This window comes from Acipenser ruthenus, chromosome 60 (genome assembly GCF_902713425.1).
Source record: "Acipenser ruthenus chromosome 60, fAciRut3.2 maternal haplotype, whole genome shotgun sequence".
NCBI lineage: Eukaryota > Metazoa > Chordata > Actinopteri > Acipenseriformes > Acipenseridae > Acipenser > Acipenser ruthenus.
The window spans coordinates 1,922,872-1,938,266 of NC_081248.1; the positions used below are offsets into that span (position 1 = coordinate 1,922,872).

The 15,395-nt window shown below is 41.7% G+C and overlaps 1 protein-coding gene across 2 annotated transcripts; it reads left to right on the forward strand.

Annotated features, from left to right (window-relative positions):
- Positions 1-2,077: 2,077 nt before the first annotated feature.
- Positions 2,078-14,743, forward strand: LOC117409936 (cdc42 effector protein 4). 2 transcript variants are annotated; one of them, XM_059018549.1, is made up of 3 exons: positions 2,078-2,185; positions 9,557-10,365; positions 11,223-14,743. In XM_059018549.1, exon 3 carries the CDS (start codon positions 11,225-11,227, stop codon positions 12,173-12,175), a length of 951 nt encoding a protein of 316 aa, XP_058874532.1. In that variant the 5' UTR covers positions 2,078-2,185; positions 9,557-10,365; positions 11,223-11,224; the 3' UTR covers positions 12,176-14,743. The 2 variants fall into 2 exon arrangements, with proteins under 2 accessions (XP_058874532.1, XP_058874531.1); XM_059018548.1 differs by lacking the exon at positions 2,078-2,185 and adding an exon at positions 2,585-2,870.
- The last annotated feature ends 652 nt before the right edge of the window (positions 14,744-15,395 follow it).

A 15,395-nucleotide genomic window follows, 5' to 3' on the forward strand; every position in this document is an offset into this window, starting at 1 on the left:
AAGTAGACAAGCGCTTGGACAATCTGTTTTGGCCCTGATTCATTTTTCTAATTTTGAGTTCTGAATGAACTACCTGTAATATTGCAAGATCCACTCAACAAACAGGAGAAGAAACAGATACTTCCAGTATCTCTCACACACATTACACTGATAAAGGCGTCGAAAAAATGCTTGTCTGCTTGACTCAGGCTCTTCTTCTTTAATTAACACTGACGAAGGCACTAGACTCATTTTATTACAGGATGTTTTGTATGTTCATTGAAAATGCCTCTTTCTATGAATCTAGATACAGTCCAGCAAAAAAAACAGAGACCAAACTTTGACAAAGGTCATGACTTCTTTCTAGTTCCTTGGTGTTAGTTTACAACATTCTTGTTTAGTCTTCTGTGAACTCTGCTTTATCAGAAAGAGAGAAAACAGACCTTGGTTCTTTAAGCTGCAGTGTACCTAGAAGAAACTAATCAAGCAGATGTTGGGCTAATTAACGTTTATCAGTGTGTGAGAGATATTGAAAGTATGTTTCCTCTAGTCTTTCTTGAGTAGATCATGTGATGCTGTATTAGTTTATCCAGAACTTCAAAGACTCAATCAGAAACTCTTCACAAAAGAGTCAAGCTGACACATATGTAACATGTATTGTACTTGTTTTTCCTGTGCAGAATTTCTGATTGAATGTAATTCAGAACGACGAAGGCATTCAAACATTTGTCTACTACTTGACTTTCTTTCTTCGAGGTCTGAGTTTCTGAATGAGTGAAATTCTGGAAGAGGACTTTCTTGGTTTTGAAGTTCTGGATAAACTACCTATACTATCACAAGATTCACTCAATAAACAAACGAAAAAGCACCTTCCTTCCCTTCTCTCTCTCTCTCTCTCTCTCTCTCTCTCTCTCTCTCTCTCTCTCTCTCTCTCTCTCTCTCTCTCTCTCTCTCTCTCTCTCTCTCTCTCTCTCTCTCTCTCTCTCTCTCTCTCTCTCTCTCTCTCTCTCTCTCTCTCTCTCTCTCTCTCTCTCTCTCTCTCCTTCTCTCTCGGTCTCCCTTTTCTTGCTCCGACCTGCTCTCTGCTGCATTGACGCTCAACGGAGAACAAGCTTCCCAGCATTCCTCTGAGAGAGGAGGGAGGGAGGAAGAGGGGGTGGGAGAGATGAAGTAAAACTATGAAACTGAGCCAAGTAGACGAGCGATTCAGCTAGTGCCTTCGACAGTGTTATTGAAACTAAACTGAGTCAAGCAGACAAGCATTTCAGCTAGTGCCTTTGACAGTGTTAGTGAAACTAGAAGAAACTGAGTCAAGGAGACAAGCATTTCGTCAGGTTACTTAATGTAATATTACTGAAATGCTGGTCTTCTTGACTCGGTTTCTTCTAGTTTTATCTTGGAATTCTATGGGAGAGAGGGAGAGGAGAGACAGAGGAATGGTGAGTGTGTGAGAGAGAGGAGGAAATGGGGGAGGGGGTTGTGAGAGAACACATCTTTCTGAAGAAACAGATTCACTGTCACGGGAAGTGGCTTTTGCTTGCTCTCTCTTTCTTCTTTCTCTCTCCCTCCCTCTCTGTCCCTGCATTTCTAGTCCCCACAAGTATTAAAAACACGCCTGTTACTGTTATTCCTTCCTCTCCTCTCCCTTCCTTCATCTCCCCCTCTTCTTTCTCTCCTCTCCCCTCTCCCTGTGTTTCTCTCTTCTCTCTCTTCTTTGTTCTTTCTCTCTCCCTCTCTCCACATTTCCAGTCCCCACAAGTGTTAAAAACATGCCTGTCACTGTGTCTTTCCTCTCTCCCCTCTCTCATCTCCCCATTTCCCCTCTCCTCTCCCTTCCTCCTTCTCCCCCTTTTTCTCTCTTCTCTCCCTCTCTCCCTCCCTCCCTCTGTCCCCACATGTCCAGTCCCCACAAGTGTTAAAAACATGCCTGTCACTGTGTCTTTCCTCTCCCCCTCTCTCATCTCCCCATTTTTCATTTTTCCTCTCCTCTCCCTTCCTCCCTCTCCCACACTTCTTTCTCTCCTCTCTGCCCTCTCCCTCCTTCTCTCTCTCTGTCTCTCTCGCTCTCTTTCCTGTGTGTGTGGCGTATCAAGTATTTCCTGTCTCTCTCTCTCTCTCTCTCTCTCTCTCTCTCTCTCTCTCTCTCTCTCTCTCTGTTTATTTTCTTTGGCAACGTAAAGGATTGAGTTACAAACACAACTGAAAGGTATGTAAATTGAGTAAATACTTGTCTGAGTGCATGTCAATGTGTGTGAAAATGTGTGTGTGTGTTTGTGTGTGTTTGTAAGTGTGTATTGTACACACAGAGAAGATAATGAACCAGTCACTTCTCAAAATGTACTGCTTTGGTATTCTGTGGTAAAAGCACAGTAAAGTGTAGTAAAGCTCAGAGAAGATAATGAACCAGCCCCTTCTAAAAAGTGTAAACAGTGTTAGATTAAGTCACAAAAATAAACTAATTTGATCAGGTTTCTTATATAACTGATTAAATATTTCACGTCGGTATCACGGTAATAATAACTGTGTTTAAAATACAAACGTGTTTTACGTGTGTCCGCCTCGTTTCTCGCCTCTCCTCTCCTACGCTTCAAAAGTTGTAAATTACGTCATTTCCCAGCCCAACCCAACCCCAAAAAAAACTTACAGGGAAAAAAAACGTTGGATTGTCATTTGGGAGGTGAACGAACTCCTTTTAATTTTTAGACTGCAACATTACTAAACGAAGATTGCAAATTAATTATTTTTTTTCGGATACCACGCGAACTCCTGAGTTCGGAAACAGTAAAATAAAATAATAATAAAAAGTTTTTTTGGATGTTCGCCGAGTTCTATAGTTTTTGGGACTATTTTTTGTCTCCTGGATACAAGAAGGAAACCGGATCTCCGCTCAGGTTAGTGTTGAATTGTTTTCGAGTTTCGCCCAAATCTTTGTAAACCTTTTCTTAAAGAAAACGCGAATACATTGGAGCTACTGTTTTAGGACGAATTATATTTTAACGCAACTCAAAATAAAACATCTTAAAAACTTGAACTGATGTTCGCTAACATGCTTGTTCTGTTGGGTCGAGCTCCACGCACATAATAAACATAGAGTCCAGCGAGAGAGCTCAACTCTCTTGAGAATTGTGTTACTCACTTTCTACGTTACACACGTTTTTAATACACAGATGGTTCTGCAGATTTGGACCGTCATTTTCCAGAACCGTGGCCCTTTTTTTATTTAATAGACTTTATTTTGAGTCTCATTGAAGACGGAATCCACATTTCAGAGGCACGTTTTATCGACTAAGCCTGCTAAACGTTTTAAACCCCCAAAAGTAAATACAATATAATCTTCTCTCTTCAGTACCGATGTTAAAAAGTAAATAAAACCAGCGAAACGTCTTAATCCATCAACTTATTGACTCAAATGTTTGTAATTATCTCCGTCCCCTTTCTCTTAAAGCTATAGGCCAGTAAAATAGTTGATAGGTATAGGTTTAATATGCAATGTATTCAAATGATATAAACACACGAATTCTATATAGTTTGTTTCTTAATCCTAGCGATCCAAATGAATTTTCTTTTTACACCAATTTTCTACAGCACGATCTAATATTCTGTGTATAAGAATGGCGATTTATGTTATCGAACAAAAAATATTTTAGGATGAAAACATATTTTGATGATGATGATGATGGTCGGTGTCATCATCAGTATCTCGTCTCCCTTGTTGTATTGTGATATTCGGGACATGTCAATGTCCTGATGATGGGAACACGAGCGATATTAAGCGGTGTTGATTGTTCGTGGTTGTTGATGAAGAGGCGATATTAATAGTGCTCTGTTTACGTGTTCCTCTCTCTATCATATTACTATTTGCTGTCAATCCGATGTTCCGCCCCGTGTTATGCCAAATAGTGTCACCTGGCAGTGTTTGGCACTATTGGTGCAAATACGGTCTCCCTGCCATTGAAGATTACAGTGTGCAACAGATTGTACAACCATCCTGTTGATTTGATATTTTAATCGTGTTGCGTTCTCGAAGAACATTGTATTATTATTATTATTATTATTTATTTCTTAGCAGACGCCCTTATCCAGGGCGACTTACAATTGTTACAAGATATCACATTATTTTGACATACAATTCCCCATTTATACAGTTGGGTTTTTACTGGAGCAATCTAGGTAAAGTACCTTGCTCAAGGGTACAGCAGCAGTGTCCCCCACCTGGGATTGAACCCACGACCCTTCGGTCAAGGGTCCAGAGCCCTAACCACTACTCCACAAGGCTGTACTACTAATCAGTGTGTTTACTTCTCTAGCTTGGCAGAATACTGACACATTGACCTTTCAGTGTGTGTGTGTGTAATCATGTGCTGAGGATGCACACATCATTCTCACTGACACTTTCAAAATATAGTTTTTATTATTTTTTTTAAATTGTACAATAGACCTAAAGTAAAGATGTATTAATGTTGAGATACCCAGCAACAGGTTCTTATAAGAGATACAGATGTAGACGCTGGGAGCAGAGATTTCATTTCATGAAAGAGCAGTGTCCCTCAACTAAGTTCAGTGTTCTTGTAAAATTAATCTGTCTCTGTTTTTACATTCTTCAAATGTTTAGCCTTCAGTGCACACTACTGTATCAAAGAAAGACAGCAGGCCTTTTTGACAGTCCACTTTCTTCATGCGTCCACTAAAATCTATTTCCCAGGTGTGTCTCCATACATCCTTCCATTGCCTTTCTTTATCAGAACCTACCGTTTTGTTGGTGTTACCAATTCTCTATTTATCAAACATGATAAGCATAAATTTTAGGTGTCAAACTGTTAAGAAAAACAGCCGATAATCTGCAGACTAATCTGGTGGGTTCTGTAAGAAAGTTTTGAATACTGTACGTTTCCTTCCAAAGAGAACTTGTCGGCATGTCGTATTAAACTACTTCGTTCATTTTTTAAACAATTAGGGTATTTACACTCGGTCAAAAAAAAAAGTAAATGTTTTCTAAAACCAGTTCTTTCATTTTCACGTACTGATTCAAAATGAAATGTGTTTTTGTCAACGATGGAGGAAAAAATATTCTAAGCATGCGCAGATGAATTCGCATGACAGCGTGTGTGTTCTGACTACAAATGAGACGCTATTCTTCCGATGACTAAAGCAGTTGAATCGGCTGCTGTCAGTAACTGCACAGAAAAAATAACCTAACTCCACGTTTCCCTTTCTCTAAACTCACAGGGAAATATAAACCTTCCTCTTTCTTTAGCCCTCATGGTGTTAAACCGACGGTATTCTAATGAAGTATTGCACACAAGCAAACTAACTGAAAGCGCACTGATTCAACGGTTGGCTAGACGTTTCATCTTCCTAACTATGTCTACCACGCTGTCTGAAGAAGGCGAGGCCAGAAAAGCTGTAGATAATTATTAAAATAGTGAGTTTTCAGTTTATCAATTATATTCTTCTTCATGAATTATTTCTAGTGATTGATGCGTATCCTGTTGAATCCGGAGTCCTGCTTCTCCTGTTCATGAATGATCTGGTGTCCTAGTATAGATGGAGAGATAGACTGAGACGAAACACAGTTTTTCAGTGATCATTGTTGACGTTAACAGAAGGAACTTTAAACCCATATTAAAAATGAATGCAAAATGTCATTGTTTGAATTGAATGAATTTGTGGGCCTGTTTCAAGTGAGAGAGTTGTCCCACTTCATTTTGAATTAATGAGGGTTGCTGCTTAAAAACAGAGTAAATCATGTTTGAACTTCCAGAATGGGATATTTATTTTTTATCATGTGTGTGGGGTGACGCTGGTGGAATGCCGGATGTGTCGTTTGTTTGATGATGTCATTCTGCTGACATCTCTGGAATTCTGCATCAGACGCATCGCTGGGAGTTCATGACCTCTGTGACCTCGTGGGTGGGGAACTTTCTATGCGTGTCTGTCAGTCAGTCGTTTAAAATTGGGGGGGGGGGGGGTAGTAGAGTCTGTCTGTCTGTCACACTTAACGTTTGTACAAGTGCTTACAGATGTCTTTCCTTTCTATGGTTCTTTGCTTGTAATTCAGGGAATGAAAAAGACTCCAGCTGCATAGCAGTTTGATCCATTCCTGGTTTTGCTACGAGTTTAAAAAGACACACCCAAGCTTGTTACCTGTACACACTCTGGCGAATCAAGCTCCTAATAAAACCAGCGTGATACTGCTGTTCATTACCATCCCTGTATTTCGTACTTCAGGTTGGAATATGTATAATGGGCAGTGAGCTGCACTGCTGGTACGGATTCTGTCCCCTGAAAGTGAGACGATGTTAAACTTGCCACGAATGCCGACGAGCCCGGCTCTGGGCACGGTGGTTAAGACGCTTCGTGCAGTGTGGGGGTCGCCAGGTCACCGGGTCACACCCAGCCTCCTCCCTGATACACATAGGAGGCTGTGTGGTCCAGTGGTTAAAGAAAAGGGCTTGTAACCAGGAGGTCCCCGGTTCAAATCCCACCTCAGCCACTGACCCATTGTGTGACCCTGAGCAAGTCACTTAACCTCCTTGTGCTCCGTCTTTCGGGTGAGACGTAGTTGTAAGTGACTCTGCAGCAGATGCATAGTTCACACACCCTAGTCTCTGTAAGTCGCCTTGGATAAAGGCGTCTGCTAAATAAACAAATAATAATAATAATAACATGCAGAAATCTCAGACTATAAATAAGAGAATGGGTTTGAAAGATGGTCAGCACTCATTTAAAGTACGACCAGGATCATGTTAATGCAGCCAATAAGAGGCTAGAGAATGGGTTTGAAAGATGGCTAGCACTCCTTTTAAAGTCAAGTGATAATGTTAGTAAAGCTAATAAGGGGTAAAATAATGGATTTTAAAGATAGTTAGTGCTCCTTTGAAGCACATTTCTTAATTAGTTTTAACATCTTGGTGCTAGACAGCAGTTATCTAATTAGCACTTTCTTAAAACTAATCTTGTATCTCCTGCAACGCCTTTAGGCAAGTCTGCAAGGAGGTGGCAAACAAATGGTTAATAAGAGTTCACAGAAAGACAGCGCTCTTCAGAAGGTGTGTTAACACATCCTATCAGCCAGACTCCTGCACTGTACGTTCAAAAGCATTCCTCTTCCAGTTCATATGCATATAAACTCGGCATTAAGATTATTTAGCAGAAGTTATTGAGTATCAGATTCTGGCGATATAGGGGGTGTCTGTACATCCATCCGTCTGTCACACTTCACACATTCTCCATGTATCTGGAGAACCGCTTATCTGATTGTCATGAAACTTGACATTGACTTTATTTAGCAGAAATGCAACCACAAAATACTGATCCTATCTAATGCATTCTACTTCTAGTTCAGATTCAGTCTGTATCATTTCCTGTTTCACTCGTCACATCCTGAGGACTTTTTAAAACATTTAAAGCAAACCCTGTGGCCTCAATAGAGCTCTCAGAATCATGTCTGAACTCAAGGCTCTCGGGGGACAGGTACCCGTGTCCTTTACACACTAATGGTCTGTCGGGACTTACAAGTTTGGCGTTGTCTACGTCCCTGGGACGCACGTCTGTCCATCTGACGCAGACCGCCCCTTTTAAATCATGCAGGTAATTTTTTATTATTATTATTATTAGTTTATTTAGCAGACACCTTTATCCAAGGCGACTTACAGGGACTAGTGTGTGAACTATGCATCAGCTGCAGAGTCACAACTACGTTTCACCCGAAAGACGGAGCACAAGGAGGTGAAATGACTTGCTCAGGGTCACACAATGAGTCAGTGGCTGAGGTGGGATTTGAACCGGGGACCTCCTGGTTACAAGCCCGTTTCTTTAACCACTGGACCACACAGCCTCCTCTTAAATTGCGGTAATACATCTATGTTGTGTGAAGCGCAAGCTTCAGAATGTTGCCAGGCTTTTTCCTTTGTGTTCTACAGTAGTTTCCGCTGTGGAGAACTGGAAAACATGGACACAGGTACGTTTTGGATCGGAGAGGACTGAAGGGCTGATCACTGTACTGAGTTGAGCCTCTTTCTCATGCCCTCCTGTGCACCGTTGCATGTTTTACTGAAATTCATTCCAGGTTTTCCTGCTGACTCCTTCACAAGCAGCTGGGTTTGAAAGATGTTCGCTGCCCCCTAAAGAACTGAACCAACACAAGACCAGAGAGGACCGGATAACTTATTTTTTCTGGCGATTTGTTGCATCTTTTAAAGTACGGTGTTCGAAAGACATGAAGTCCAGCCGTGTAATAATCAAGGTTCAATATCCACTTTCTGTTTGGCTGTACTGTAATAATACTGCTAGGGGTCTATTGGTTGGTTGCTAATTCTTGGCAGAATTAATGGTAGTTAAGATGTTGGGTACCGGTAGTTCTTTTTTTCCATATTACTGTAGCATATACAGAGAGAGAAAGAAATGCAGTCATTTTAAATCTCCCTACTACTAACCGATCGTATTAAATATGTTTAAAAACAGCTCCCCTCGATTTTAAGTTTGACATTAATTATGTTGATGCAGTTTTAAGAAACATAGAAAGCAGGAGTTCACTTTCCGCTTTCCTAGAGCTCAGTGTCTTCTGTAACAGAGCACACATAGTTTGCAATGTTGAATAACAGGTTGGAATTTTGAATGGCTGGATTCTATTTCTCTGCTGTTTTGTTCATCGTTCTTTTAGACTGAAAAAAATTCTGCTTGTGGCTTTTTGTGTTTCTCTTGTTGTGAATAAATTGTCAAAACTTTAATGAATTAAGTTTAAGAAAAATAAAAAAATAAAGATTTGTGCACCATAACACTAAGACTTTGTACTTTATTGGGATCCCCAAATTTTCCTCTGGGACCTTGAGTTTTTTTTTAGTGAGTCCTGGAGCCTCAATGGGGGGGGGGGGGGGGTTGGGAGTAAAAACTACTCTCAGGTACCATTATTACGCTGCTCGCTGCAACAATATTGTACCTAGAATATTGTGTTCAGTTCTGGTCGCCTCGTTACAAAAAGGATATTGCTGCTCTAGAAAGAGTGTAAAGAAGAGCAACCAGAATTATCCCGGGCTTAAAAGGCATGTCGTATGCAGACAGGATAAAAGAATTGAATCTATTCAGTCTTGAACAAAGAAGACTATGCAGTGATCTGATTCAAGCATTCAAAATCCTAAAAGGTATAGACAATGTCGACCCAGGGGACTTTTTTGACCTGAAAAAAGAAACAAAGACCAGGAGTCACAAATGGAGATTAGATAAAGGGGCATTCAGAACAGAAAATAGGAGGCACTTTTTTACACAGAGAATTGTGAGGGTCTGGAACCAACTCCCCAGTAATGTTGTTGAAGCTGACACCCTGGGATCCTTCAGGAAGCTGCTTGATGAGATTCTGGGATCAATAAGCTACTAACAACCAAACGAGCAAGATGAGCTGAATGGCCTCCTCTCGTTTGTAAACTTTCTTATGTTCTTATGTTCTTATGTTCTTAACACTGTGCCTCAATAACTTGTGCTAAAAAAAGGCCCTTAGCAAGTTTTAACACAATTTTCTCTCTCTCTCTCTCTCTCTCTCTCTCTCTCTCTCTCTCTCTCTCTCTCTCTCTCCCCCCCTCAGGCGACTCAAAGCAGAACCTCAAGCCCCTGAACGACTGAGAAAGGGGAGAGAGAAAAGAGAAAAGGAGGAAGAACGAAAACAGAACAGACTGGGAAATAAGTGGAACTAACAACTTAAAACAAAACAAAACCGGCAGACCAGATTTAATATCAAACCGAAAGAAAACACAACAGCTGATTACTCAGACAAGCACACAGATACAAAGAGACGTCGATCAACACGTAACTGCATTTAGACAAATAGAGACATTCTCAATATCAACACAAAGAACCTGTACCGTGACTGACTCACAAACTGATACTGACGTGTATAAAGTAATTCGAATTGTAATACTGTAGATGCAGACTAGACTGGGGAATATATTGTATACATTTGCTCTTCTGAGATCGATGTGTGTAGCTGGCAGTCTCAAACTGACAGGCGATAGGTTTTAGCTGTAGAGACAGAAACACTGTTCATTTATAACTGAATATCAGAACAGTTATGAATAGGATTGGTTAAAAGAAGGAAGGAAAGACTCCACTGAAAGACGATTTTCCTTTGATCCAGTGACACACACAGGCACGCTCCTCAGTTTGAAGAGCTCTGCTGGTCTCTGAGGTGAGCTCTGCCCGGTGCAGCTTCCCCCTCAAGGCGACACACAGATGCTCCGCGTGGACAGATTGTGAATCTGTGCAGCCTGGTACAAGTCCAGACGGGTTCATTGGCTCCCGGCCCGCTTGTGGTCTGAAATACCGACACGAACTGAGACCGAAGAAGCGAGAGGCAGAGAGACGCGGACGCGACCAGACGAGACACAGAAAGAGCAGGTGAAACTTTTATTAGCATTTAGTTTAACTTATTTTAATAGCCGTGTATTTATACATTGCCGTAGACATGCTTCATGTAGGGTTAGTCTTTATATTAGTGAGCACCACCGCCATCTAGTGCACAGCTAACGTATTGCTGGCAAAACAAAAGAAATACATTGAAACTTCCAGTTGCAACGTGTCTGTCGTTGAATTCTCAAAGTTTCTTGTAGTAATTCTATTAGATTGTCGTTGAAGTCTCAGTTTCTTTTTGTAATTCTATTAGATTGTCGTTGAAGTCTCGGTTTCTTTTAGTAATTCTATTAGATTGTCGTTGAATTCTCAGTTTCTTTTAGTAATTCTATTAGATTGTCGTTGAAGTCTCGGTTTCTTTTAGTAATTCTATTAGAATGTCGTTGAATTCTCAGTTTCTTTTTGTAATTCTATTAGAATGTCGTTGAATTCTCGGTTTCTTTTAGTAATTCTATAAGATTGTCGTTGAAGTCTCAGTTTCTTGTAGTAATTCTATTAGAATGTCGTTGAATTCTCAGTTTCTTTTAGTAATTCTATTAGAATGTCGTTGAATTCTCGGTTTCTTTTAGTAATTCTATTAGATTGTCGTTGAAGTCTCAGTTTCTTGTAGTAATTCTATTAGAATGTCGTTGAATTCTCAGTTTCTTGTAGTAATTCTATTAGAATGTCGTTGAAGTCTCAGTTTCTTGTAGTAATTCTATTAGAATGTCGTTGAATTCTCGGTTTCTTTTAGTAATTCTATTAGATTGTCGTTGAATTCTCAGTTTCTTTTAGTAATTCTATTAGAATGTCGTTGAATTCTCAGTTTCTTTTAGTAATTCTATTAGTTTGTTCTTCCCCTGTAGAGATGCCGATCCTCAAGCCTTCCCGTAGCCATAGCGACGGCGTGGGCGGGGCTAACTCCTTCCGCCGCCCCCGATTGGACCCCACCATGATCTCTGCCCCCTTGGGAGACTTCAGACACACCATGCATGTGGGGAGGGGCGGAGATGCCTTCGGGGACACCTCCTTCCTGTCCAATCACGGGCCGGCACCCAAGTCCACACCCCCTGTGCCGGACCCCGTTCACCAGCCAGGCAAAGCTGCCATGACAACAACGACCAACAACAACAACAATGACAGAGGTAACAATGGAAACAGCTACAATTCCACCACACCCAGCATGGCCGCTGGAAGCTACGCAGCCTCTATGGAAGCTGGGAGGGCTGTTGACTCACCCAATATGGCTGCCAGTGGATACAGCAATGGCCCCTCCCACCCTCCTCTCAAACACTCTGAGTCCATCTCCTCCTTCAGCCTCGACTTGGATCTGGGGCCCTCCATGTTAGGGGAAGTTTTAGGGGTGATGGAAAGAGATGACCAGGTCGACACATGGGCGGGGCTTATCGGCAAAGAGGCGGGGCTAGAACCGGGCAGTAAAACTAAGTGGGAGGGAACTGGGGGAAAGGGAGTTCAAGGAAATGGGGAAGGGGGAGGGGAGAGGTCTAGAGCAGAGATAGGGTCAGTCCGAGAAACTGATTCGACAAACGGAATTCCCAGCTCCCAAGATGACACCCCTTGTGAAAGCCAAGACCACACCCCCAGGAACGGAAGCCACGCCTCTTCGGTGAGCTCAGAGTATGAAGGGGTGAGTGAGGGAGAGAGGGAGAGAGAGAGGCAGCCCAAGCTTGGAGGGGGTGAAATGCTGAGGGCTAGTTTGCATAAGAAGCCCCCTCTGGATCTATCAGATTCGGAGGAGGAAGAGGATGGGCAGGGCTACGTGTTCGAAGATGATTTTGACGATGAGATCGGCCTATAGGATACCTGCTTTTTTTTTTTGTTTTTTTTAGTGGGCGGGTTAAAAAAAAATACAAAATATGAAACTGTGGACTTTCAAAGTTGTCAATCCTTTATTTTTTTTGGTGCCATTTCTCAACGGCATTTCTGGACTAATAGTTAAGGATGTATGGTGGGGGGTGTGGTTACTTTTTTACAAAATTTCCGGGGGAAACCTCTGTAACCATCATCTTCCCATGTATGACCACTTTATTGGAAACTAGGTTGACTTTTTTAAAGTCCTCTGCAGCCATCATCTTCCCACAGTGGTCACAAGTTGCTTCATTCCAACCAAACCTATCGACTTACAGTAGACAGAGCAGTAGTTCTACAATCCTTTCCACTCCACTTTAACTCGCACCTTTTTCACTGCCTCCCTCATCACTGGATACAGTTGAAGTAGCAGTCTACGATTTAACAAAAAATAATACGTGTGGGACTGATTCACCTGCTATAGCACTGTCAATAGCACACCATGGGGCTGATTCACCTGCCATAGCACTGTCAATAGCACACCATGGGGCTGATTCACCTGCCATAGCACTGTCAATAGCACACCATGGGACTGATTCACCTGCTATAGCACTGTCAATAGAGTGCACACCATGGGACTGATTCACCTGCCATAGCACTGTCACTAGCACACCATGGGGCTGATTCACCTGCCATAGCACTGTCAATAGAGTGCACACCATGGGACTGATTCACCTGCCATAGCACTGTCACTAGCACACCATGGGGCTGATTCACCTGCCATAGCACTGTCAATAGAGTGCACACCATGGGACTGATTCACCTGCCATAGCACTGTCACTAGCACACCATGGGGCTGATTCACCTGCCATAGCACTGTCAATAGAGTGCACACCATGGGACTGATTCACCTGCCATAGCACTGTCAATAGCACACCATGGGACTGATTCACCTGCCATAGCACTGTCAATAGAGTGCACACCATGGGACTGATTCACCTGCCATAGCACTGTCACTAGCACACCATGGGGCTGATTCACCTGCTATAGTACTGTCAATAGCACACCATGGGACTGATTCACCTGCTATAGCACTGTCAATAGCACACCATGGGACTGATTCACCTGCCATAGCACTGTCAATAGAGTGCACACCATGGGACTGATTCACCTGCCATAGCACTGTCACTAGCACACCATGGGACTGATTCACCTGCTATAGTACTGTCAATAGCACACCATGGGACTGATTCACCTGCTATAGTACTGTCAATAGCACACCATGGGACTGATTCACCTGCTATAGCACTGTCAATAGCACACCATGGGACTGATTCACCTGCCACAGCACTGTCAATAGAGTGCACACCATGGGACTGATTCACCTGCCATAGCACTGTCAATAGCACACCATGGGACTGATTCACCTGCTATAGTACTGTCAATAGCACACCATGGGACTGATTCACCTGCTATAGCACTGTCAATAGCACACCATGGGACTGATTCACCTGCCACAGCACTGTCAATAGAGTGCACACCATGGGACTGATTCACCTGCCATAGCACTGTCAATAGCACACCATGGGACTGATTCACCTGCCATAGCACTGTCAATAGCACACCATGGGACTGATTCACCTGCTATAGCACTGTCAATAGCACACCATGGGACTGATTCACCTGCCATAACACTGTCAATATGGTGTAGGGCTGCCATTTTTATATACCATAAAGCAGAATACATATCAGGGATGTATACAAAACCTAATCCATCACAGGACAGTATGTGCTACATAATGCCGGTATTCCCAAATTATTTGACCACAATTGTATCCGAAATTGTTAATACCACCCCCCCTCCCCCCCCCCCATTAATAAAAACCTCCAATGTAATACTTTTCTGAAGTATATGTTATATATATATATAATATGTTATATGTTTGTTTGTGTGTATGTCTGTATAAGTTTATATAAAAACACTAATCGCATGAACAAATGTATATAGTTGGTAAGAAATGTTTCTTTCATTTTCTTCTATTCAATTGTTATTGTCCTCTTGTCATCCTAAAACACAGAAGTCAAGTAAAACTTTATATAAAGACCACTTCAGTGTGAAGGCCACTTTCTGTTCCTATTGACAACAATGCAAAGCCAGCTTCAATAGTAACACTATCCCCTCTATTCAGTAATAAGACCACCCCCTCTATTCATTAAGGCAACCCCCCATATTCAATATTAAGATATGAGGAAGGCTGTTTTCCCCCTCCCCTTCATCTCCCCTGTCTTTCTCTGCCTTCTCCTCCTCCTCCCCTCTCTCTCCTCTTGTTAGGAATATAAGAAACCACATTTGTTTCTAATGAAATCCTTTATATATATATATATAAAAAATATATTTTTCTAAAACAAAAACGTTCCAAAAAAATTGTAAAAACACATTGGAGTGTTTTTCTCAGTTTTTTTAACCAATATGCTTTTGTTCTGCATATCTTTAAAAAGTTTATTTTTAAAGTTATTCTCTGACATGCCTCTGTGTTTTGCTGTATCTCAATTAAAAATGTTTATCTGTTCAGTGCAATCTTTCTGAGTGCTTCTCGTTATTGCAATTACTCAAATACTGGTGTTATTTTTTGACGTCAGGGTTGCTGCGAGTTCAGGAGCTGTTCTTCAGTTGGATACACTGGCTGACCACTATATAAAGACATTTCAGAGGGCTAGATCGCATCAATAGCAGGGTCTAGCGCTGTATATTATAAAGACATTTCAGAGGGCTGGATCGCATCAAAATCGGTCTAGTGCTGTATATTATAAAGACATTTCAGAGGGCTGGATCGCATCAATGTCAGGGTCTGCTATATATTATAAAGACATTTCAGAGGGCTGGATCGCATCAATATCAGGGTCTGCTATATATTATAAAGACATTTCAGAGGGCTGGATCGCATCAATATCAGGGTCTAGCGCTGTATATTATAAAGACATTTCAGAGGGCTGGATCGCATCAATATCAGGGTCTAGTGCTGTATATTATAAAGACATTTCAGAGGGCTAGATCGCATCAATAGCAGGGTCTAGCGCTGTATATTATAAAGACATTTCAGAGGGCTGGATCGCATCAAAATCGGTCTAGTGCTGTATATTATAAAGACATTTCAGAGGGCTGGATCGCATCAATGTCAGGGTCTAGTGCTATATATTATAAAGACATTTCAGAGGGCTGGATCGCATCA